The 26,148-nt window shown below is 41.7% G+C and overlaps 1 protein-coding gene across 1 annotated transcript; it reads right to left on the bottom strand.

The window, feature by feature from the left end:
• Window positions 1-3,471: 3,471 nt before the first annotated feature.
• CREBRF (CREB3 regulatory factor) lies at window positions 3,472-25,817 on the bottom strand. Its single transcript, XM_068959441.1, has 9 exons — window positions 25,688-25,817; window positions 16,308-16,485; window positions 15,233-15,358; window positions 13,266-14,346; window positions 8,365-8,559; window positions 6,218-6,407; window positions 5,713-5,786; window positions 5,257-5,379; window positions 3,472-5,021 (listed from the first exon to the last, which is right to left on the bottom strand). Exons 2-9 carry the CDS (start codon window positions 16,314-16,316, stop codon window positions 4,906-4,908), a joined length of 1,914 nt encoding a protein of 637 aa, XP_068815542.1. The 5' UTR covers window positions 16,317-16,485; window positions 25,688-25,817; the 3' UTR covers window positions 3,472-4,905.
• Window positions 25,818-26,148: the final 331 nt, after the last annotated feature.

The following is a 26,148-nucleotide window of genomic DNA, read 5'->3' as shown; positions in this document are numbered from 1 at the left end:
TGGGGGAGAAAAACATGGCATATTGTGAAATGTAAATCAGAGAAAGATATAGACATTTTGTATGCTGTGAAGAAGATATAACCTAGTATTGCCATCTTTCATTAACGACATTTAAGAATCCCAATTTATATTGGGAGATATTCAAGAGTGCTGTTTTCTCAACATACTAATGCCCTTAATACAGTTACAAGAAGAATCAGTCACTGAAACAGTAACTGTTTGAAATGTACTTCACACAATCCCTGGGGTAAACAAATAAACTTCAGCTCTGTGCAAGGCTGTGTCAATAAGCCAAGACCACATCTAGCAGCACACTTCACTAGATGATTCCAACTGAAGCCTCTAACTTGAAAATAAAATAAAAATCATGATTAGGTGCGTTCTTGAAATTCAGGTCGCAAGGCCAAATACAGATCCTAACATTCGTGTTACATAATTGGGTTATGCCTCAACAGAATTTCAGGAAGACTAGCAAGCAAGTTTGAGGAACAGAATTGCATCTGCTATTTCTGCTGAAGGCAACTTTGAAACAACCCTTTGAAATTCTCCTGATAAAGCCTTTTACAGCTTTAAAAAAATAGCTATGTTTAAATGATGTACGGAAAAGAAAAGCACATCCATTCTTTACATTTTGTGAATAAGCTGTTTTATTAATGAAGGCAAATATCAGAAAATTGTTTGGGTTGGGGGGGTGTCTTGTTTTTCAAACAAAATCCAAACTGACACCACGGTATTTCAGAAGCATCTGCTTCCTTTTACGTTAGTTAAAACAACCCTTCATCCGTTTTATGTTTTGTTAAAAACTTTTTCCTGGCCCACTTCTCTCAGTACGGAAAAAGTCTGCTATACATAAGAATTAGGAAATGAACACATCTGAGCCCGACTCTCGCATCAGCTTTACAGCAATGCAACTTCATTAAATCACAATGATTTAAACTGGTATGATAAGAAAATCCAGCCCATCCACACCTAAACATAGCTTTAGTTGTAACTAATTCCCTCTCATCCAAAGAAAGTACTCAACAAATATCCGTAAGCGTGTTCAATAAATCATGGAAGTGAAAGCGTTAGCAAAGGGGGTTTAGGGCGTAAAAACACCCCCCCCCCCCATGAGGACCCCCAAATTTTGCAAGACCATTCAAAAACTGGTCTTCCATATAAATACAAAGTGGCTACTATTGAGAGGAAATGAAATCAGATCTATCCAAACTTTCTTCAGGACACTTTTATCAGTTCTGATTCGCTTTCAGAAGGGTTAGGCTTGAAGAGTTCCGGGGGAATGAAAAACATTTAGTTCTAGACGTACAAGTAAGGCACAATATAAAGCCACATCATAATCTGTCATGAAGGAAGTAGGAAAGGACAAGAATCATACATGGTACAGTAGAACAAGCAGTCCATCAATTCAAAAAGTGTGGCACCTAAGTTCAGACTGACGAGATCTCAACAAGAGCAGTTATGACAGCATGCTTTTAATATGGAAACAAATTCTAGAGAATCCAGTGTATCAGATAAAGGAAGAGCTTTTGCTTGTATTAAATCAAAAATGTATAATTGTTTTTGGATACAGGATTAAAAGTGAATACTCACAATGCCTACACTCAAAAACAAACAAAAAATCCAGGACTTCATTAAGATCCACATACCATGTATGAACACCGAAAATCTTTAGAAAATGGTCTTCTCTAAAGATCATCCAAAAATGCATGCCACAATTGCCAAAAAACAGAACATGTACATTTGCTGTTTTTTATACCCTTATAAAGATTTTTGTTTGTGATAAGTATACACTAAATGTATATATTTTAATGACACTAGAGGAAGCAGATTGTTACTGGCATTAAAGTACAACCATTTCTAGACGGTTTAAATGCCACAGAGTCCCCTGGTTAAAATGTAAAGCTGCACAGCTTGCCTATGTCACCTTTATGATAAAGTTAAACCAGCAAAAGGTCTTATCTTTACTCTACATTTTACTGCCAGGTTTTATTTATATCAAGTATCGCTGCAGCATTCTGACCAGCCCAGAGTTAGCAGCAAGTGGCAAGAATCATATAAAACGCAGTTTCTTTTTTTTTTCTTTTTAAACAAAGTGCTTTTCTAAGATATACATACATATAAATAGGTACAAAATAAAGTGTCAACATTAAAAAGCTCAACTATTTAAAAGCTTTAACTTAAAATAATACATAGAAAACACTGAAATGCAAGGGTATGGAATTCACTAAAGGTTCAAAGTCTACTTTGAAATGCTCGACCAAAATCATATTCTGGTTTTCAGACAAAAATAAAAAGCTATATAGTTATACTCGCTCAGTATTCCCGAGCAGTAAAAAGGGGCTTTTTAATACCTTGTCAGTTTAATTTGTCACAAAAGTTTTTACCTGATTGCAAAACTGCTTTCATAATATTTAGAAAAGCTGCCTTGTCTACCCAGTTTTGAAACAGCATGAGGACCTCTCTCATCTGAGCAGCGTGCGAACACCATTCACGAGAGAGGAACCACAGCATTCAAATCTCGGTATAGACACGGCCTTAACTTCACAAGAGACATTCTTTGTCGAGGTTTTATGGGCCATATGCATCTCTGGAATAACTGCAACATCAGCAATGCTTACAATAGGAATACATCTGACCCACTGTGTAAAGAAGCAGCCAACTCTCACTTTCACCTCACTCCAAGAACAACAACAAAAACACCTGAAACAAAAACACCCAAACTCCACTCAGATTTTGCACGTCTTAAGTGGATTTTCAAAGTTTTGCCTAAATTGCCCTGGGTATTTGTTCAGTCTCTTGAAGGAAAAGCTTTCTGTACAGCTCAGTAGTGGTATTTTGGCCTCCTCCTCCCTTTTGAGTCTTCCAGAATATTTAGACGCAAAGTAAGCTGTGTGCACACTCGCAAGTAGGTGGCGGGACTGCCACCTTCATCTGTCACTCTTACTGCACTATTACCGATTCAGACTTTTTTTTTTTTAATAGTACAAGCTTGGATATAAAAATAATCTACATATAAACAAAAAGGAATCACAGTACAAACTTAGACAAACGAGAAATGGAGAAATTCCCCAAAGGGAGCGGGGAGAAAGCCTTCATGGACTTTTGCATTTTTTTTCAGCAGCTACATTTGAAAGTATTTGGTATTTCTATTTTCAGTAAACAGTGTTTTGTCATTTTAAATAGGGAGAGAAAAAACAGGGAGGAAAAGGGGGGTCCATGAAACCAGAGAATGATCTTGCCTTGAGATAAAGGACTTTCTCATCAAGGGCTAAAGCTTTTAATCTGTACTTTAACACTGACTACAAAGCCAACTCTTATTAGCAGAAGAGCAAATAAGAACTGTGTGTTAATATACCCCAATCATAGAAACTACTGAATTAACAAGAATAAGTCACATATAAGTTCGAAGAAGCTAGTTTCGAAATACCTGTACAAAAATATAAAAGTCTATAAATTTTTTTTTTTTGTTTTAAGCCTGTGTTGATCCTTGGAAACATCACATGCATAATAATACATCAACTGGAAAAGTGGCAACTAAGGAATTAGATATCTGTAGCTCTTTTTTCTCTTTACATATATACACATTACAATAAAAATAATTTTATTTTGGTTGTTTGGTGGAAGTATACTACAACAAGCTAAATATTTTTTTAAATTCTCAAAGTTGAAAACTATTTTACCAATAGCTTACTAAAATCCAAATATATTAAAATCTCCTACAGTAAGTGCAGAGAAAAAAGATTTAAAGACTCCGAGACGGCCACCAACTTATCTACCATGGAAGCGAACTACAAGAACAGCAAAATAATATTGTTATGTATGAATGCTCCTTCTGTAGATAATTGGACCCAAGCAAAAAAATTCACAGTTCAGTAAGATCCCTAACCCTGACCTTTAATTTTTTTTCTTTTTTCTTTTGTTTTTACATTCAGTACAGTATCATATAAGCTGTGCAAAACTTTACTTAGACTGGCAGTTCGCCATATCAGTTGCATTTGTCTTTGGTACAAAAATAAACAATCGCATTAATGTGCAAGTATTTGTTTTCTTCCGGCCAAAGTACCGAAATTAAGTTTTCTAGAGCCATCTTTTATACAATACATAGACTCTGTGGCATATATCTACATTTTCAACATATTCCTATATACATTCAAAATTTTTAAGAGCTGGAACAAATACATTAAAACCTATAATCTTACCATCTATACATCTTGTTTTTCCCTCAGGGTTTTCTTCATACAAAAACTTTACCAGCTTATACTGATAGCTCTCCCCCCAAAATACAAGGCACAAAGAATATACTTTTTTCTCTTACTTGCACAGACATTTAAATACTATATTAAGCTCAGAAAATTAAAGTCTTATATGGCACACCAGCTCTAATGCCACGTGTGCTATGTACAAGTTAATGGTTGCAAAGAAAGTTTGCTGTTTATTGTTTTTTTTTTTTTTTAGAAGAATAAAGAAAATTCAATAATTCTAAAAAAAAAAAAAAAGCTTTTACCAAAAAAAAAAAAAAAAAGCTTCCTCTTATTTTAGTTGGAGCATAAACCTGCCACAACGTCTGGCATACGCTAAAAACTTTCACTAGCAAAAACTTGTTTTTGCTTCCAAAACGAAAATGATATAGTCTGGTCCTAGATAACTTAATTTTAAAAAGAACCCTAATATCTGCAGTTAAGCCTAAAGCAGCTTTGAAACTATCTGGTTTATGCTCCAAAAATGCTATTAAGCATTTTATATCATGCTTTGATTTATTTTACTACATTGTTATTTAAAACAATGGAACCTAATTGTGAGTGTTTATGTAATGCTAAACTGACATGCAGACCAGAATGCAATTTACAATGAAGTACTTGACAATACAGGTAGAATCTGACCGATGAGAATGGGCGAAGCGATGTCTTAAACTTTTGACACTGGTATTCGTAGCCCTACAAGGCCACCAGTGGGGTCTCCTTCTGCAGTCTTCTCTAAAACTTGGTTCACAAATTCTGATGTCTGTCCAGCTACAGGTAGTCCTAAAAAGGAAAGTTAGTAACGTACATTATAAGATTACTATTAATTGCACTTATTCGCACATTCCTCCGAGTAATATAAAGCCAATGAACATTTTGGCTAGTAACCACGAAAAGGCCTAGACAGCTTATAATTAGGTAGCGCTTCTTTTTTTCCCTCTTTTCCAAAAATAGTTCTTGATCTAACACCCCACAAATCTCTTCATATACATGCAAACACATTAATTTTACTGCTTACCAAGAGTATCTTTAATAAGCACATTCAATTTTTGTTCCATGTTGACTCCTCTGTCATCTTTAGGAATCTGCACTCGATTAACAATTTCTTGCTTAATAGAGTTGATCACAAACAGTAAGTTATCTGCAAAGAAAAAAATCTAGATGAGGATTACACTATATTCATTCTGGAGCAAAAGAAATATTCAGTTGTCCACACACTGTTATCTAGAAAAAGTGTTAAAGGTGTCACATCTCACTTACTGTAAAATTATAGACAATCCAAACAAAACCATTACATTATCTGTAAAGTAGCTCAACACTGCAGGTAACCCAACTTATGCTCACTCTATGAAGTGGCCACCAGCACTGTTTTCTTGGCAAACTGCCAGTTATGACCCAGGTTACATGAAGATGCAAATCAGAGCTTTGCATTAAGAACGTTAAGAAAAACTAACAAGCGAAGAGTCATATTTACCATATTCTGTGTTGAGACCCCAGAGTTTTACTTTGTTAGCTTCATACTGGGCTTTCTTCTTTAGTCTACAAGCCCTATAGCAAGAAGAATTAGAACATTTTTCAAAACTTCCGGAATACTAAGAGCATCTGTTTCTACTAGCCACATGAACTTCTTATTAACCAATACTCGCAGAGCTGTGACGTACAAAATCATCTACTCACTCACCCTCACTGAAAGCATGCTGCTACCTATAGTTGATTACATTTCACATTTTATCACCAAATCGAGCATTTGCCCTGCAGCCAAGTATGCCAGCTTCCAATGGAAATAAATCATTATCTAGGGAACAAACTAGATCTCAAAAGCCGCAGTTGCCGTGCTTTTTGATAAACGGGTAATAAACCTGTCACGGGGACTGCTACGATGAAGCAGAATCTCTTGAGGCAAAAAATTAGTTAGGTCTTACTCATACAGCTGAAGTAATCCCAATATACTCATCCAAGTAGTGCTAACTAAGATTTACCTGGAAGCCAGTTTGTTCTTTTCTTTTCTTGACCTCGGTCTGGCAGTTAAAGGAAGTTCACTGACTGGTGTCAGGTCACTGATCACCTTATTCAGTTTCCTCAGTTCATTACCAATCTGTAGAAGTTTTTTGGGGTTGGGAGTCAGGTCTTCTACATCAGTCCTCCGTGACTTCTTTGCTGCATATTTTCCTGTTTTGAATATGCAGAAAATTGGGTTGGGAAGTGACAGAATACGCATACAAACCTGTGAAAAAACATTCTTAGATATGTATTATTCTTTGGTGTAGGTTAAGCTCTTTTGTTCATTACAAAAGAACAGAATAGAATTCTGTGATCCCTAAGCCTTTCACAATAGAAACAGCATTTCCAGAAAAACAACTTTGTACAATTCATATTATATCCGGATCGGATAAGAGCAAATACTGCTGGCCAGGACACAAATGAACTGGAAGTGATGGACAGTACGCGTGCAATCGGCCTGAAAAAAGTAAGTCACAAGTCCAAACCCACTTGTTTTGCCCCAACCCTAACCTGCTAACTCTGCGTTCAGCCAGTAAATTCTCTCTCACACAAGTTAACGTTCCTAAATAATCTCACGGCTAAAGTTTTGCATTCAGAAAGAGTGCAGAGACCTGGTACTGCAATGATCTTCAGTGATAATAATCTTAAATGATCCAAGTAAGGGATAGCCAGCCCCTTTTAGATGTGTTTGAAGCTATTCCAGGCCAGGTTTTCCTGAGGAAACACACGTATTCTAGATAAAATTTGTATTCCTTAAGATATTCTGCCACTGGTACGTGTCTCTTTCTGGATTTTCGCTGAAAAATGCCAGCGGTTACAGATACTTGCATGAAAACGGTAACAGAACTGACAAAATCTGTGCCAGAAATATTTGTCAGAGAGCTAATATTGAGCATGATATATGTGAGGTAGATGACGACCCTGGTACACGCGTGCATAGGAAAAGAAAAGAAAACAAATCCTGCACGCATTGTATTTTTGCAGCTTCTGGACGCTAAATCGTGTTTGATTCTATTAACCTCTTGCATACAGATCTCACTAAGTTAAAGGGCACTTGCCTCTCGAGGGACTGGGTGCTCAAGGCATGTTACCAAACAACAAACAAACAAGTATAGAAGTCTGACCTAGAACATATGCCTTCATAAAAATCAGTATCGGTAGGGACTTGAAGGTATTGCTATTTCACTGCAACCAATGCATATGAAAACTAAGCAGAACTAAAAAAGATAAAAACAAAAAAGGTTTTCTTCCCTGAATAAATCTAAAAGGAACCAAAAAAGCCTAATGATTTAATGGAAGGTAAGCACCAGTGTTAAAGATAATAATTTGCAATTGTCAGAGAACATTAACATTACGACCAAATAAGTTGTCTTCATTTTGTTAAAGGGAACAGCATGCCAAAGAGGTCCTACAGCAAGAAAACAAACATTATTCCTAAGAGGGGTTTGTTCTCAGTGATGGTTAGCCATGCTGGAAGTACAGCAAGTTGGCAATCCAAAGCTTATAGCAATAAAATATAGTTATTGGATCAATTGGTTTAAGCTCCCAAGAGGGTATGTTAAAGAAAAAGTTTATTCACAGCAGAGGAAGTGCTTCACTGAGTTGCGTTTGCCTCGGTGGGAGGAACAAGTAGGGAGAAGCAAAAGGACACAGTTAAGCCTATTGCCTGTCCTTCACCTCATACTGCAGATAAAGTGAACTTTGCATCTCAGACCACTGGCAGCTTGCTTCTAACATAAGCGATACTGAAACCGTCTAACAGCTTCCAGGAGCAAACATCAGTCATGTGATCCATCCATGACGGTTACAGTCTCGCAACTATAAAAAAAAAACGTTGCGACTCTTGGGGTTTCCAGCAAAAACCTTTGCAAGTTACAATTATCAATTCATCCACCTTCCTCTGGAAGAAACCACACTGAAAGTTACTACTGTACGGTCCCTGTGCCTTCCTTGGAGGCAGTGCTGCGCTTTGCTAACTGAGCAACAGTTATTAGTGTTTTAATGATTTATTTTCACGGCCAAAACACAACTTCTCAGCAATTTCAGGCGTAGGAGTTGGGCTACTAAGGTGTCAGCCTTCAGTGAAGGCATTCACTAGTAACTAGGACTCTATTAATAAACTTACCGTGATGGAGACCATTCTTCTGATACATGTTACTTGGCAACGTGTCTCGACTCCACTCAGACGGCCTCAGCATTCTTTCTTGTTGCAACGGTGTTAGTTGCTCGCTGTACTCCCAAAAGTATCTTCGTTTGCCTCTTTTCCGACAGGATATTGCCGTCATTTCTTTTAAATCCTCCACAGAATCATTTTCATATCCTAAAAGAATGCATCATGTTGTTTATTTAACGTTTACAAGACTGTTTCTAACCTTTTAACTGTGGACTAAGTTTTCAAGACGGCAGACAACGGCCTGTTCCACGTTATCTAAGGGACTCAGTTTTCAGCTTCAACTATTACGAGGTATTTGCCTTAAATCCTGGAACAGCCATTCAGCCCGTGATGGTTCGTCATTTGTTGAACAGAGAAAAATTATTTATGCATCGAAAGTCCCTTTCTGTCCTTCGACCCCGTCAGCCCTATCGCTTTTCTCCCCCGCAATCTCACTACTGCGGAGTACAGATGACAGCTGTTGGACAGTGTTATTCCACCTTCATCTTTTCCTCCCCTGATTTGCAGGAAGATAATCCTAACTCTCCTCCACACCTTTAATTAGTCTTCAATCACAACGTACACAAAGAGAAAAGGATAATCAAAATAAAGACGGATTAGGAAAAGACTAATAAACAAAGCAAAATTATTGCTGCACCTTGCAGTTAAACAGCTTTGGGAAATAAATCAAACCACTCATCTCTATTAGAGTAAAGGAAGACCAAGTCCCAGTATAGGGGGCTCCGTTATCAGGCCTACGCACTAAAGCCCGTAAGTAAAGAATATATAAATGGAAGGGATCTGGACACAAACCGTTCCGTCTCTTTCCTTTACCTCTTCGGTGGGACAAAGGGAAACGATCCACAGTAAAACTGCGCAGTATTTTAGAGTTACGTTATGATGTACTTGGTACGACTGTTCTTGAAATACATGGAGACCATAACGCCACTATTCAGATTGCAACACAATGTTTAAACCACAATTATGTTAAGACACATTTTTTAAAATCTTACATATGTTTTATAAAATGAAATTTAGACAACCTATGCAAAGGTAAAAAAAATTATACCAACTTTTGTACTGAAATACTATACAATAATAATATTGTATAGTAATAATAATATTTTACATTTAATTAAGAACGAACACGTTTCAAAACATCACATACACTGCTGAAGCTTAAAGAAAAATCCAACCGCTAAATGGGCTGCAAGCTTAACAGCCCTTGGCCCCATATGCTAAAGCGCTGCATCATCTTTCAATAGTAGCACAAGGAATACTTTCTTTATTTCAAAAAGTCCATCCAATTATTCCATTTGCACTTGAGAAACCAGCTGAAAGAGGAAAAACAAACTTTCCTGCTTTGGTCTGACTCTCCCTCACCTCGCACTCCAAAGCGTGAGTAACGGTTAGGTACAGAAGGACGAAATCCATTCCAAAGTCCTCTTTCTAATCACTACAACAACTTCTTTACTTGGATTCACTAATTTATAAAAAGACGGTATTTTAAACAAAACGAACTGAACAGAATTGAACAATAAAACGTGCTTTCTGAAAGACGTTTTCTCTTGCGTAGTCAAAATGACTGTAGTAAATATCTTAAAATATAGTCTCAAATTCCGTAAGTATTTTTAATTGAACTTCAGTTTAATCCGGAAGCTGTTTGACATAAACATCAAAATAATCTAAAAAATAAACACATAACCCCCCCAAACCCCACTTATTTACCACTTTAAAAGCACATCAAGCTATGCAACTCATTATACACACATGTATAAACGTAGCCCATCTTCACAATTGCGCATAATTAGGGCAACCAACGAAAACAAATCTCTTCATGAGCTGATGAGTACAAACGTAAAACCAGGTTAAAATCAAGATTTCCTGTTTGCTTATTTAAGCCACGATTAAGTTGGCAATTTAAATTACGTTGACCTAACGCATCCTACCTCGCTACTCTAACGCTGGCCTGCGATCAGCTGCAAGTTGCACAGGACAGCCGAGCGCCCAGCGTCCTACCCAAGCCCGCCACGGCGCACGGCAGCGCCACAGGCCCGCTAGCTCTCTGCCCCGGGTGCTTCTCTCTCAAATTCTCCTCTTACGCCAAGCTCATAGAGCAGCCTCACTTCCTTCGGTGGCTTTCTAACCAATCTGAAAGCGTTCTTGCACTTAACTTCCAAGCTGCCAGCAAGTCACTCCTATAAGTTTTTGGTTTGTACCCCTTACTGTGGTTTTGCAAGGGTTACTTTAAGAGAGAGAGAGAGATCAGGCTAGACATGACTTCTGCAGCTTAACAGATTTAAAAACAAAAAACAAAAACCCCTTCTCTAACTCGGCCATTTAATCATTCTGACTTCCGTCAAACCACTTCGAATGTTTTTCCCCAGCTGGTGGTATAGGTGCTCAGAATAAATGCAGTGCAACTTCTTTAAAAAAAAAAAATCCCCTTATCTCTACAAGCCCTTTACTTTTTTAGTTGTTTCTTCTCTGCTCCAGTACTACTGAAGACCGAATCAACTGCCACATGTCCCTTAGTCATTTACAATAAAGTACACTAGCAATGGTGAAAAAAGTTTAAATGCCAGAACAGGCCTGGGTTGATAATTCCTAGAATAAACTGGCTTTAGAGGGGATCAAAATCACTACAGCTATATCATGTATCATGATAATAAAAAAACCATTGCTGCCCAAACTTGCCTGATAACTAGTCACATTCTTTTAGTTATTTCTACAAGTCTCTGAAGTTCAGCGCATCTAAGTATTTCCTTAGACAACAGTAAGCCATACCTTTAAGAAAACATTTACATTTAATCTCTTGTTTTAATCTCAATGGTCAGACTAGACCTCTATTTAACCTACAGCAAAAGCATGGAAGTCATATACACCAAAGACCAATTTAAGAGGACAATAAATTTTCAAAATACTGAAAAAAGTTAAATGCAAATATCAGGTTTTTAAAGTCAGCATATTAACCTATCACCTTTTCTCTCTCTCTCTCTATATATATATACACACACTACAGAAATTCAAAGACAAAAGGAGGATTCATGTACAGCCCTATACATATATGGAGAGGCCCTTTAAAAACAACAGTTAAGGGGAGCAAATTGATTTTGGTTAAGCAGTGTCTCATGCGCTCCCAAAACACATGCAAAGAAGAGTAAATAAAAGCAAACTATGTATAAAATATATACATCAGAGGGTCAATAACAACTAAGTAAGTCTTTGTCCTTTTAACAAAATACACCTTTGCTTTAAATTTTTGAACTGATTTTGGTTTCAGTACCATAGGAGGTTAAATCTTCCAACGCCATGTTCATTTTTAGAATATATTTCCATAGTATTTACCTTAACTTTGAAGGTAAAAAAGGCAATACAAAGTTCCGGTGTGATGTAAGTAAAATACGTGGAGACATTATCGTCTAATATAATAAAAATACACGGGGATATGACCTTTTAGTATCACCACACAAGGTGAATGGCTTCATTTACTTAAAAGTTCTAGTCAGCACGTACCGGCCGAGTTCCTCGGGGGCTGCGCTGCTCCACGTAGGTGTATTTAGATGCTGGGAGCAACTGCTTGCCAGTAAAATTTCAAAAGCAGCAAGCAGTTAATACAATTCCACCAACCGAAATCCCAGCATTTTAATACGACTTCTCTTTTTCAAGATTACCAAACCTTCCGTGCAACGTGCCTCTGTGGGCTGCAAGGCACCGCGTAGCTCGGCAATCATGTTATATTATAGAGAGCTGTAATAGCTACTCAAAGCCTCAGAAGGAAGAATAAGTAGAGGGAGTTCAATTCAGAAGATGGGAGGAAGAGATTTTAAAATGCTAATAAAAATGTGTTATGTACACGTAAAGGCAACATAAAGGGCATAACACTTAACAAGTTTAATGCCCACTCGGGAAATCTCCTTCCAAAATAACTAATCTGATCTTAGAGTTCATTACGACAAACATTAGCGTGCCTTAGGGAAGCTGCTGTTTTAAAAGGGAAAATTTCAATTACCCTTTTTTTTTTTTTTTTCAATCCCTAAAGTTACGTATTGCCAAATGTTTGAATACCTTAATTCTTCTACTCTACTAGAAAGCATTTATAAAATGTGAATATTATATCCCTTACAATTAAACTAATACCTAGTTACAGTTCTGCCCCTTTCTCTCCACAGGGTTTTTTTGTTTTTTCTTTTCTTTTTTTTTTTTTTTTTTAAACAGAACATTACTGCTTTGTTACCTTCTAGGTGAAGGTTAATTCTTATTTTTGTCGTTAATGCTCTTTCTCTACATGCAGAAGAAGAATTCAGTATCCTTCGCAGACCCACTTAGTGTTACTGCTGAAAACCACTAAGAAATCATTCTATTAGTTTCAACAGCATGTATTTTTTGGATTTTGTGGAAAACCATAAATACAGTAGGACTTACATAGATTATGAAATGATTTTACTTAGGCTATGATTTCATAACAGCTATCAAGAGTTACAGCTCTGAATATATTCAAGGCAGCGGCCTGCCGAAGCACTAGAAAGCTCTGCACGTCCTATTATCAATCCACCAAAAGGAAGACAACAATTGCAGGTAGTTGCTTTAATGACCTTAGGCTGCAAGCTAGACTTCCTGTATTCTCTATCATCATTTTTGTTTTATGACCACAGCTTATCTATTTTTTTTGAAACAGGAAACACATGTATGTCGTGAAGCTTTCGTTAATTACATTTTACAAAGCGCTTTGATCTTAAGTTACCAACTTTCACCCTAGATTTTCAGTGTTGTTCATCTGTAACTATAAAGCATTCAAAAATCATTCTTTCCCACTCAGCAGACTCATTAACCTTAGATTCATTAACCTTAACAAAACCCAATATTGCTGGTACCTGGTTCTGAGAAAGTGTCGCTGATATCATCATCCTTATCATCTTCATAATCTTCTTCCTCATCATCGTTTTCAGACAGCTCATGTTCACTACCAAATCCTTCATCGTGGTCCTCATCTTCAATATCTTCCTCATCATCCTCATCTTCTTCAGGGTCTCCTTTGGCTGACTGCTCACCCAAACTGTCTGTGACAAAAAGAGAATAGTTGTGCTCTTCTTTCTTCTGCGAAGAATCCAACACTGATGTGCTGGCAGAAAGACTGCTCTCTCCTACAATAAGCCCTGGGGTCTCCTGGGGTGGACTGATGAGCAGCTCTTGAGTCTCTTTAAAAGGCAAAGCAGGAGTACTGTGACTATGTGGGGACTCTACTCCTTTTCTTTCTTGTCTCTTTGCTACAGCACCACAATAGCAGGTGTTTTCCTTTGCTGCATCTGCATGTGACTGGCTCAGCAGTGGTCTGCTCTGTGGTAAAGGATTGATCTTTACTTTTGCCTTTTTAACATAGTCTTTACATTCAACATGAACGTTCACCTTCTCGTTACTGTACATATTGGTCTTCACCATGATTTGTGTGCTGGAAGCAGGCTGAGCTGCAGGTTTGCTTGCCTTTTGAACATAGTCCGACAAAGGTGCCTCAGCCTGAACGTTCTTGGAGGAACAGACTGGGGCTGCTGCTCTGCTTGCAATTTTTTTGCCAGGTAGCAGAGAATTTAAAGGGTTTTGCTTTACACTAAAGAGGGAATCAGGGTAATAAAGCGAATCTGAAACAGGCTGGGAGTCCTCGCTGTTAAGCTGAGCCAGAGTTGGCGTTTTGCTTATCACTTCTTCATCTTGGTATGGGCTTGAAAAGTCATCAAGGCCCAGATAATCCACCTCTTTTGTTCCCCAGATATCACAACTGGTTAGTTTAGTGTACTTAGTTAAGTCTTCACAGTACATATCCCACTGCTCCCACTTTGAGGTGAGAGCAGCTTCTTTGTCCAGGATGTCCGTAAAAGACTCAAAACTCTCTAGATCTTTGCAGTCCTCCATGGAAAGTAAGTTGTCTCTGGAGCTTTGCTGATAGTCCATTTCTCTGTCCTGTGCACAATAAGACAAGCAAAAAATTAGTATGTTTAAAACAAAAAACCCTCTGTCCTCTACTTAAATGGTAAACCTAATTCCAATGAAGTATAAGAGACTGATAACACATGAAGACACCTCAACTTCCAACTAAAATCTTGTTTTGACAGTCAGACTGAAATCTAATTTTCATGCTCCAGCTACAGATCTTTCTGAAAATACAGCTAAAGATATAAGTCAAGTGCTGATGTTTTTTTTTTTTTTTTTCTGTTATCGCAGATTCATCTGATCACTAGGAACTAGACCAGGACCAACATCCATGCATTTCAAATATGAAAGACATCAAAGGCAAACCATTCTAGTCTCCATTAACTGAAGTCAAACTTCGTTGTGCGATCAACAGAATAGGCTCAGTAGTCCCTGGAAAGCCTCATTCTAGCCAGATCGATTAATGAGTGTGAGCTATCTTTCTCCTCCGAAGCAAGAAAAACAAATGAAAGCGAACATAAGTAGCTCATGAGTCAACTTTTATTTTGCTTCTCTTGCATTCACAGCTTGGCTGAAATAGCAGATAGCTGCTCTTGCAGAAAAGATTGTTTGCAAGTAAGAGTCTCAAGCCCCATTACATAACATCAACACAGTTCCAACTCGAGAGTTGTGTGTCAAGCCTCTCCTATTGCCCAGCTTGAACAAGCGGCTATTGATGAAGCATCACATTTGCTAGACAAGCGGTTAGGCTCTTTCCTGATCAGTAACAAGCACTAACAAATAATCATCTAGCACTCTGGAACAAATATCCTTTTATTACTATATGAATTCAGGGTATTAGTCAAGAAGAGGGAGTTATGCGTGCGTGAGTGCGCGCGCGCACATGCACACACACACACACAGAAAGATGACCTACCAGTTCATACATGAAGTCTGGATCTGAACTGCTTGCCAAGAGATCTGTGCTCATCAGAGTCTGCTCTGAAAACACATGGCTCCGAAAGGCGTCCCCAAAAGGAGGGTCCATTCCACTCACACTGGGCTACAATAAAATTCATATTGAATGTTGGCACAAGCTATAGAAAGGCATGTTCTTTACTTCAATTGAACATAAAAGATTTCATTCAAGTCTTTGAACTCATACTTGCAGTTGGAATATTTTTACCTATACAGATAAGCGTGTCATTTCTTGGAGGGAGAGAATATGTTTCAAGAGCCAGCTAGCAACATTCAGCACTTTAATCACAAAGGACACATTTGTATTCATCATGTAACTGCAAGAGCATTGCTCATTCATTCTTTTTTGTTGGTTTGAAATTCTTATGCGTTTGGCAAGTTTAGGGATACGTTAGCATTTGTAGAAGAGGGCGAGTACTGGCAAGATCTGGGAGTATCAGTAGGCACTACACGCTTGCAGGGCCCTCATCCTAATATGCACCATTTCCTACAAAAGCAGTGTTGGCTGCTTTTAAAACTATTAGAACCTGTACAACTTTTATCTGAGACCGTAACTATACAAAACTGAATACAACTAAATTGTTTTACGTTCCTTGAGAACTAAATGGAACTTTGTGAAGAAACATTATGCAGGATGACTGGATGCACAGGAAACAGGCCACCAGGCTTTCTGCTACTTTTCATTTCAGAACCCTTATTTCCCTTCCAGATACACTTGCCCTGAGGGTTGGGAAGGGAGGAACACTGTACTGCTCATTCAGTCAGTGTGCTGATGTGTGAATCACTGCAGTAATAAAAGACTACTTTCCAGGAACCCACCTTTGCTGAATTCTGCTACATGAACAAATATAGTAAAAAGACCAGTAACATAGCTTTCACTGTAGATACCAACAGGACATCACTTATTCTCTTCTAAATTCTCCCTGTTGATGCCAGCCAAATATGCCCTTATACTTTTTTTTTTTTTTTTTTTTTAAAGTCGGGAAGCAAAATTACTTACAGAAGCAAATAAGATTGTAACACATCAGACTTACCTGAGGCATCTCCAAGCCCAGATTCCCCAAATCCAATTCCAAACTTCTTGTTTTATTCACTTGTAGAGTCCTTTCCAGCTTTAATTCAGTCCCAATGAGTTTATACAATCCATGCAATGAAATTTTTCTCTAGGATAACTTCACTTCACCCTCATGGAGTTCTTCTACTTGTAGACTTCTGTGTAGAATAAGCACAGCAACCCCCCAAGGAGGTAAGTATTCCTTCATCAAAAAAGGCAGTGCTTAAAAATACAATCTAAATGAAGCAAGGACAAAAAATTCTCCTGAAAACTGATTATACCTTGTGCTGGGACGTATAACGATTTTCTTCCACTGCCACCCCTACATCAAATGAAAAGCTACAGATGCTACAGAACAGAGCTTCTGCACAAACCTTTTCAGCTGTCTGAGTTGCATGCTGTTGCCTTTTTTCCTCACTACCAAGACTACAGACATATGGAAGTCTAGTTCCTAACTCTGTAGGCAAATGAAAAGCCTGCATAATTGGAAAAATGACTAGCATGCTGCTGGGTACACAAGAGAGAGACAGTCTTTATGACAGATATAACAGGGCCAATAAATTCTAAAAATGTCTCAAACAAACGTCTCAAAATATTAATTTCAGAACAGGCAGTGATACCGTTTCAGTAATACCTCCTCCTCTTCTTAGGGACTAATCCACTCAGCATCAGATAAAATTATATCAATCACTCGTACAGCAACACCTAGTGGTAGAGGGATTACAGCAAGCACGTCCACCGGGCAGAAGTATGGGAAGGGAACACCTCCCCAGCAGAACAAACCAAAAATTGTCCCAAATTCAGAGTTGCCTAATAAGAGTTCTTCTCTATTAATTCTTCTACGAATTGCAAGTAAGGCACAGGCTAACCTGGATGAGTTAAAAATTACTAATAGATAAACTGAATCAGTTTATCAATTTAGTAGCTTCTACAGACCCACTGCTCCTTCGGATGTGTGTCTAAGGACCTTGTTGAGCCACGTATACTGCTTAACCTTGCCTTCGAAAGAGCGTAACTGTAGAGAAGCCAAAGCCTTAGCACAAACATCAGTAACTACAGCTCCACTAAAACGTGACCAAAACACTCATAAGTAACAGGAAGTGAAGAGAGTAACATGTGTTGTATCAAAACCAATAAATTTATCTCTCGTATCAAACGTTAGTATCTGATGCAACTACCCTGCCTTCACGGAGGCTGCTTTCTTACTGTCTTGTTTCCCTGCGAGACCCCTATCCCCATACAAAAGGTCTCTTTAAGAAAAAAAACAGTTAGCGTAGGATCAATCCCAAAGCTGAACTTCTACAGTTTTTTCTGTAGAAGCAGAGTTCTTGGATTTATTGTGCCGAATTCTTCGCTCGGCATTGCTTCGAAGTTGGAGTTCAGTGCAATCTGCGCAGGCTACGTTTATTCTCTTGCCTTGGAAAACAAACAGCCAAGTAGAAGCGTTCTCCTACGGTAGAGATACGTTCAGAACCCCCCTCCCACAAGCACACAACAGCAGATTATTCCTACTTTCAGACAACACCTCTTCTGTTCTGTTAAATTCAGCATATATACCATGAAATCAAGGTAAAAACAGACATTATGCAGAAAAGCCTTGCCTTATCAAAATGTACTGGTTTTCAAATATCAGTGAAAATAACAGGGGAACAAAAAATGCACGTCTAGTTACGCATAAATCACTGTTCTCCATAAAACCATGCCGGCACTGCCAAACAAGCCATTCCCTTTTAGGGTCCTGCATCAAATAAGAGCTAGTCCTCTCTGAGGAAATTTTCTTTCCGCCATAAAACTTCCAGGGAACTCCTCCCACTTGTTCTAAAGTGACATTTAAAGTTAAGTTTGTGTCCTAAGGCAATGTGCCTCAATAAACCATCTCTGTTCCCACAGTACAGATAAACAGCGATGGAACTAGTTCTTCCTATGCTAGTAAGTTTTGTATAAATGACAAATTCACTTTGCAACCTGGCCTAATCTAGGAGAAAGGGCTGTTCTTTAGAATAAATAACCAGTGTAGAGCCTCGATTCTCGTACTGTGAGGAAAGCAGCAAGAAGGCTATCATCTTTAACACGAAGCTACACACAAGTAGCACTCGAATTTCTTTCCATGCAGAGTTGCAGAGACTGCTGTATTTTTTAATAGAACATCAGCTTAATACTTCCTGGCGTCTGCAACATCTGCATTCACATGCAAGACTGACAAAGTTCTGCCACGGCACAACACAAAGGGGATGGTAAAGTTTGCTTCTTTCATGGGTATTCGTTGTTGTGTTTTTACTAGGACACGCACCTCCAGCAATTCCACTGTCCCTCATACACAACTGTGAAAGGAGGGTGACACTTAACCTGTACTAACATGGATGTCGACAGCCACTGACAAACACTTCCAACTTCCAGGACAAGGAAGCTTCTGGATCATTCACAAACCCTCAAAATAGACATTAAATGTTGGAAATATTTTTACTAGTTCAAAGACTGAAGTGATCTTTTAGCTGTAAACTTACAGCAGCATCCAAGAACGACAGTGTACGTCCTCCCGCTTAAAGGGGTACATATCAGATAACCTTCCCCCTGATTCCCTTTAGAATTCTTTAGCCTTGACTTTTCATAACGTTCGTATTTAAATGTTATTTGAATCTCATTAGGATCAATGCAAGTCTTCTACAAAAAAAGATTTTTATCGGCGGCTCTATGGAGGGGAAAACGGGGCAAGGCAGCAAGATGAAACACGTTACTTTAGAGAGCTGCACAATCTAGGTATGCTTCCGGCTTACCACAAGAGCAGACCGACTTCCAACGGCTTTTTAAATTTCCCAGATTCATCAAGATCTTCATTAAAAGATACTCAGTGTTCACCCTTAACTATCAGTATTTTTTCATGAACTGGTAAATTAAGAGGTATAGCACCAGTCAACCACACATACAGAAACACTGATGTAAAAGCTGAACTAATTGCGAAGGAAAGCAACTTTGCAGACCTCTCAGTTGGAGTCCTAGTTTTACAGAATTTATCATTATTGGCAGTGTCAGCTTAAGACTGAATTAGAACAGAATAGTACACGTTACGTATCTATAATGAATAGAGATTTGAGAGAACTGAAAGATCTGTGGCAAAGCTGAAGAGCGGCAGTGTAAGAACTACTGAACATAAACACAGGAGCCAGTGCTACAAAGAATTTCTACTTTAGGACACTTCTCATTAATGCCGTACATCAACCTCCCCCCAGTGCAGCACACTGCCCTGTAGAGATATAGAGGTGAAATCCTGTAGCTGCTTCCCAGCAACCCAGCTGCAGGTGGAACAGGGAACGGGTGGCACGGGGCAGGGTGCAGCCGCTCCTTCTGGCGGCAGCCTGAAGTTACATTGGATTAAGGCGATTAGGGCACCAGCCCCCGAGGTTTTGTTCTGTTTTGTTTTTCCCTTCAGATTCTTGAGTTACAGCAGCGGGCAGCTGTGCCCCTACTCGTGAAAGAAGGCTTGCTAGCTCACTGGGAGCGTGATCACATCTCAGGAGCTACTCCTTTCATTGAACATTTAAGAATTTACAGGATTGATGGAAGGATAAATAAATATATTGCTCATGTTTTGTTAAAATTCCTAGGGGCCATCAATAAGGAGCCAGAAACTGTTCAACAGAGTCAGTAATTTATTAATCTAAGACCAAATCCTAGAAAAAAATTCTCTGCATTTATATTTACCCTTTGAAAGCACGCTTTTAAAATAGTTTAATAGAGGACCCAAGCAACACAGGAAGACTGACCTTCAATCATTCTAATGGCAGGCTTATTACACAACATTAGCGCTGCAGCAGGATATTTAAATTGGCATTTAAACGGATACAGGACCTTAACTCTAAACATGCAGCATAAACAGACAGATGGCAGTTATCATACACATGCCATTCTCCGAAGCTAGTAAAACACCCTTCCGCAACAACGCATCATCTCCAAAGAAAACCCTTAGAAGACAACTGCAAGCTTTCAGCTTGACAATTCAGAAATACCTTCCTCAGTCACCTGTATGAATCATTTGTACTGTAGTTATAACTAAAGTTACTATTTCTGTCTCACTTTAGATATATATTTTGTACAACTTGAAAAGCACAGAGTGTAGCTACACCATTTTATTGATTGCACAGCACCTATTATCACAGCAGCTAAGTGCTTGTTACAGCTAAAGTACATTTCATGAGCGATTACACTTTCGTGATGGTGACTGTGTCTCCTACAGCGTAACTCGTCAAAGTTACATTTTCGACCTAGAGAGAGAAAAAGCACACATCACAAGAGTCTATCAATGCTAAACCTATCAACTCATGTGAAATCATTCCAAATGCCACGCTCAGTTTCAGAGAAGGCTCCAAAAATCACACTACCTATTTTAAAAGAACAATTGTGTACTACACACTCTTTGCAGTATCTGGATATTTTATAGAGTAGTACAGTTAGAGGTGCAAGAAGGTCTCCTCTGCTTCTGTCAGAACTTCTTCCCCTTCCACAGTTTGTGCCAATTTGTCTCCCGTTACAGAACATACTCTGCTCAGTGCTGCTTTTAAGTGCAGAACATATTTTTCTTATTGTTTCTGAGCGTAATGTTTTCGTTTTTTCCTTTTTTTTTCCTTCTTTCGTCATTATTCTTCAATTGCTATCCAGTATTTAAAAAAAAAAAAAAACTCTTACTGTTTTGTTGCTCCCACCACAGTCACTTGCTTTTTTTTTTTTTTTTGGTAGCAGGCAAGCAAAGACACTCTTGTAAAAGGTCTCCCTCCGCTTTTTACCCACTATAGCCTCTTTCACCTTTCAGGCAAAGGAGCCAAGTCCCTCTACCTCCTCGGTGATGTATTTGTATTAAAAGGCTAACATAAGCACTCGAGACTCTTTCCCCTTCTCTGTCCCCAAGGGCAAACAACAGCTTAGCACATTCAGATCCTAAGTTTGACAGATTGTTGTCCTCTAAAAGAACTAATGATTTGAATATTGTTTCACTTCTCTTAGGCTCTTCCCTGTACCAGAGGGAAACTGCTGCTTCACTGTCTTTGCTCCCTCTCCTCTACTGATTTGTTCCCTCTCGCCTCTCTTTTTTTTTTTTAATTATATTTGCCCAGAGCAGACAGGCTTCAAGATCTGTAAGTGACGCCACAGAACAGGACGCCTGGGCTGCAAGCACATATACCGCACCTCAGGTAAAAGAGATGAATTATCAAAAAGAACATGGCACTACATTTTTGCTTGAATTACTATCCTTAGATATGAATTTCAGCTACTTAACTTTAGAGGGGTATTCCACTTCAGCACGGCTACATAAGCAAATAAGCAGATACCAGTAAATGATCATAATGCAAGAGGTAGGAGAAAAAAGTGATTTAAAAAAAAAACCAAAAAACAATTGTACTGACTTTACATGTTTTATACAAAATTTTGCTCTGAGTAAGCTATCCTTACTATAACCACTAGTTTTTCTGTAGATTCTGGAGCAAAGACTGAGATCTCGTAATTTCAGTGCCAAGAGTGGGAAATGTAGGATGTTTTAACTTACTGGGAAAGAATTATATTAACATATTTCAATTCATTTTTAAGACTTTCTATAGTAAAAAATGGATTGCATAAAGGTTTATTAAAATACCACTGTAGAATTAGAAGAGTTGCTTGCAAAAGAATTATTATTAGCAGTAAGAATAGCATTTGAATCTTTTTGGGGGGGAAGGTGGGGAAGGGCAGAGAATTCCCCTGAAACATAACTACAGTCAAAGCAAAGACTGAAAACAAAAGTAAAACCAGGCAACAATTTAACTTATGATATCCAGGAATTTTCCTCATCCTTACGTGATGGCTGTTTCTGGAAGCATTTTTTCTGACATTACAATTCTTCCAGCACAAGAAAAATTAAGTAATTCCATAGCGCCCTCAAAAACCTTAAGAGGGAGGGAAGGGAACAATCTATTCTACTCTTCCTTACTGCAGAATTACGTTTTGTTACAATTTTGTTGGAAACAGGTTATCAGTATGGGATGCTTCAAGCCAGCCAAGAAGAGCAGTGCACTCACTCAGGATTGCTAAACTAGTAAGAGAGTCTAAATCAAAAACAAGCCAAAACCAGCATCAATCAGAAAAGACAGTAAGTCAGAAGCAAACGTAAGAGTTCAAAACCAGAAGTAGGATTTGTTCTTATATAACAATGTAAATGATTATAGCAAGAACTAACCAGTAAAACCTAAGACTTTCACTAACTTTTTAGCTTGACAGAACAAGGCCAACTTTCAAATATTGCTTATGAATTGCAAAATATGCTTTTAGTTTAAAGCATCATTTAATTACGTTGCTTTGCAAGCCACTTATCACGGACACGGAAATCACGGGAATCTAAACCAGTGCATTCGTTTATTTATACCCTACTATCAGTCTATTAGTCGGGCAGAAGCTTCTATCTATTCCTAATTAATTCCTGTTAACACTGAAGGGGCTCCAAACCTTTGCTCTTCAAAGAGCTCTTTTGCCTTTCTCATTGTTTATTTAGAGAAACACGACAAGGATATTCAATGGCTGGATGCCTCTGTGGCAGACTTTTCTTATCAGTAGGTAATATCCCCCATCAAACACAGAACAATTCTTTCTTTGCTCAGGCAAACTAATGGCTACAAAGCTCTGTATGAGCTCTCTGACTTACTAGTCATGCCTCGTGCAAAGAGCTATCATTGAGCATGGATATTTCTATACCAGATTTTTTTCTGCAAAAACAGTCACCAAAAATATTTTCCGTATAGAAATGCTGGCTCATTTGGCTTGCCAACAATAAAAATTGCCCACATTTCTAAAATACCTGTGTCTATCCCTCTAGAGTTCCTACTATAGAGGCATAAATGCAAGAATAATTAAAAAAGAAAAACATAACGACGCTTACAAGCCACTTGGTCAGGCAACCTTAGGTTAAAGATTAGACAAGCTTTTCATTATGCTCTTTAAAACGTTTTTAAACGTTTGAAAGATAATTTTATCAGAACCTGATTCTGTTCTGCAGGTTTCACGTCACATAACCTCAGCGAGTCGCTCCCAAGCGGCAACAACGTAAACATTAGGCTTGCTTTAAATTAAAAGTTAACTTCCCAACGGGCAGAGCTGACAGACTGAAACTGCTCAGCCAGTTGTGCAGAGACACTTGAAGAGGAACACGTGTTTCATCCTGGAGTGGGACAGAGCAGATCCTCGCGGTTGCATTGATCGCTGCTCAGTTACTTTAGGCAGTGCTTTGAGAATACAGGGGACCGGCCTTTTCAGGCGGCACAGCTGCGTAAAAGCACTGCCAAACCATAGCAATGAGATCAGGACGCACCAGTAATACTACAGGCACCATTACATAAAATACATGTCAAGGCTGCGCAACGTCAGGACGGGGGCGGGGGGGGGGGGGTAAAGTTTACCCTGAGGTGCTCAGCTACACAACGAGCTTCCACAGCAAGCCGACCCGGCGGCAAAGCCCGCCTTGAACTTAATCGAGATCCGGGCAGATGCAGAAGAGGCGCCCGCGCGGGGAGCCACGGCGAGCAGGGTACCGCCCGGCCCGGCGACCGAGGTGACCTGGGGGAGCTGCTAACACCTCCTCCCGCGCACGGCAGCCTGCAGGAAGCTGCCCGTCAGGGCAGGAAGGGCAGGCGACCGCGTCTCGCTTCAGGAAAAGGGAAACAACTCGGCTGGAAACCGAGCGCACTGCGCGGGGCGCTCGGGGGTTTCTCGTGTCGGACCCACGCGAGCGCTGCCGCCGCCCACGGCCCCTCCAGGCGGCGCGGCGCGGCGGGGCGGCGCCCCGGCCGGGGGCTGCGCCCGCCCCCAGCGGCGCGAGGCTCCGCGGGCCCCGGCCGCCGCCGTCGCCGCCGGGCAGCTCCCGGCCGGGCCGTCGCCGGCCGCCGCCGCCGCCCTGCCGCGCCCCCTGCCCCTGACCCACTAACACACCTCCCCGCCAACATGGCTGCCCCGCCAGCCAGCGCGGGGCGCAGCCTAACCCCGCTGCCGCCGCCCGCCCCGCCCTCCCCGCCCGCTCATTGGCTCGCCCGGTGGGGACGCCCGCTCCCATTCGCCCCGGCCCGCGCCGCTCACCCGCCCAGCGGCCCTTTCAAGCTTGGCTGAGGCAACATGTAAACAAATCCCTCTCGGCGGCTGCTGTGGGGGCTCCGCCGCGGCCTCGGTGCCCCGGGGTCCCGCCAGCGGCGCCGGCTGCCCGCCCGGGCGGCGCAGAGAGCCCGGCCGGGCCTCGCCCCGGCCCCCTGAGCAGGGGGCGGCGGGCTGCGCTGCCCCGCAGGGGGCTGGCCGCCGCCCCCCGCCCGGCGCGGCCCCCCCGAGCCGCCCCGCTGAAGCGGGGAAGGTGCCACTCGGGGAAGAGAGTCCCGGGTGCCCGGGGCTGCCGCCCCCGGGGCCTGCCGCCAGCCCTCCTGAATGCCCCCGGCCCCAAGTCAGTTACCTGAAAGCCCAGGGCTGAGCAGGGAGACTCCCCTCCCGTTCCCCTCCCCAAGCTTTTCCTGACTGTCCTTTATTTTCCTTTCTTTACCCCGTTTCTTTCCTATTGACTGGAACCCTTCCTCCTAGACACCAGCACAAGCTGAACCCCAGGCGCGATCCTCACCCGCCCAAACACCACGGGTTCACCCTGTGGCTGTCCGAATGATCCGAACAGGTGAAAACTGCAAGATGCAACTATTCAGGCTGGGAAGGAGCAGAGCTTGGGAATGGCAGAAGCCTTTTGCAACAAGCTGATCCACCGGGTTGAGCACGCCAGCACTAAGTGCACTGATGCCTTACATAATGACAGCTAAACAGCCCCTTCACCCGTACAACCAGAACTACCAGTCTTCCTCGGAAGGAAGGCACTTCAATTTCTCTGGTGTACACCGCACGACTCACTTTCCTCGTAAAGACACCCGCCGCTTCTGGCAGAGGCAGGCGGGCACGGATGGCGACAAGCCGCCGCTGCAGCCGCGCGCTGCCGCCTGCACACGCTGCTGCTCTCCTCCGCCTGCCCCGGACCCCGCCTGCAAACGGCCGCTCGCTCATCCCAGCGCCCCTCGCAGCGTCGGGGAGCCACCTCGGTGCCGCCGCCCTGCCCCCGGGCCTGAAACCTCCGTCGCGAGAGGCAGGGGGACCCACGCACCCGCCCGGCGGCACCGGCGGCCACACCCCCCCGCGGCCGCGGCCGGCTCCTCCGGCGCCCCTCCGCTCGGCACCGTCCCCCTCTCCCAGCCCGGGCGCCGGGCGGACACACCCCTTCCCGGGCGCCGGCCGCCGCGGCCAGCGCCGGCTGCCGACACCCTCCGCCGAGCCGCGGACCAGAGGCACCCGCCGCCGCCCCGCGCCCGCCCGCCCGCCCGCGCTCACCGGGCCGCCGCGGCCTCAGCAGGGGGCGCGGCCCCGCGCGCTCCGGCCCGCACCCTCCATGCTGCTTTGGGGTTTGTTTTGTTTATGTCCCTTCCTGACGGGCTCCCGGAAATCGCGTGACTCGCCCCCCTCACGTGGGAAGGGCGGGGGCAGCAAGCGGCAACCGGCCAATCGCCGGCCGCCCTCCCGCTGACCAATGGCGAGCGGCGCGGCGGGGGGCCTCCCCCCGTCACGTGACGGAGGGGGCGGGAAGGGCCGGGATTTCGGCGGAAAGCAGCGGCTCGGGCTCCGTCGCGCCCGGCGGGGGGGGGGGGGGGGGGGGGGCGGGCGCCCCCGGCGGCTTCTCCCTCCACCGACGGGTACCGCGGCCCGGGCGGGCCCCAGCGCGGGGAGACAAGGCGCCGAGGAGGGGGGGAAGCACCGAGCCGGCGGAACGCTCTCCCCCGGGCCGGCCTTTCCGG

Source organism: Struthio camelus, chromosome 13 (genome assembly GCF_040807025.1).
Source record: "Struthio camelus isolate bStrCam1 chromosome 13, bStrCam1.hap1, whole genome shotgun sequence".
Taxonomy (NCBI): domain Eukaryota; kingdom Metazoa; phylum Chordata; class Aves; order Struthioniformes; family Struthionidae; genus Struthio; species Struthio camelus.
Note: the sequence above shows the minus strand (reverse complement) of the source record. Positions and strands in the feature narration are given on the sequence as shown.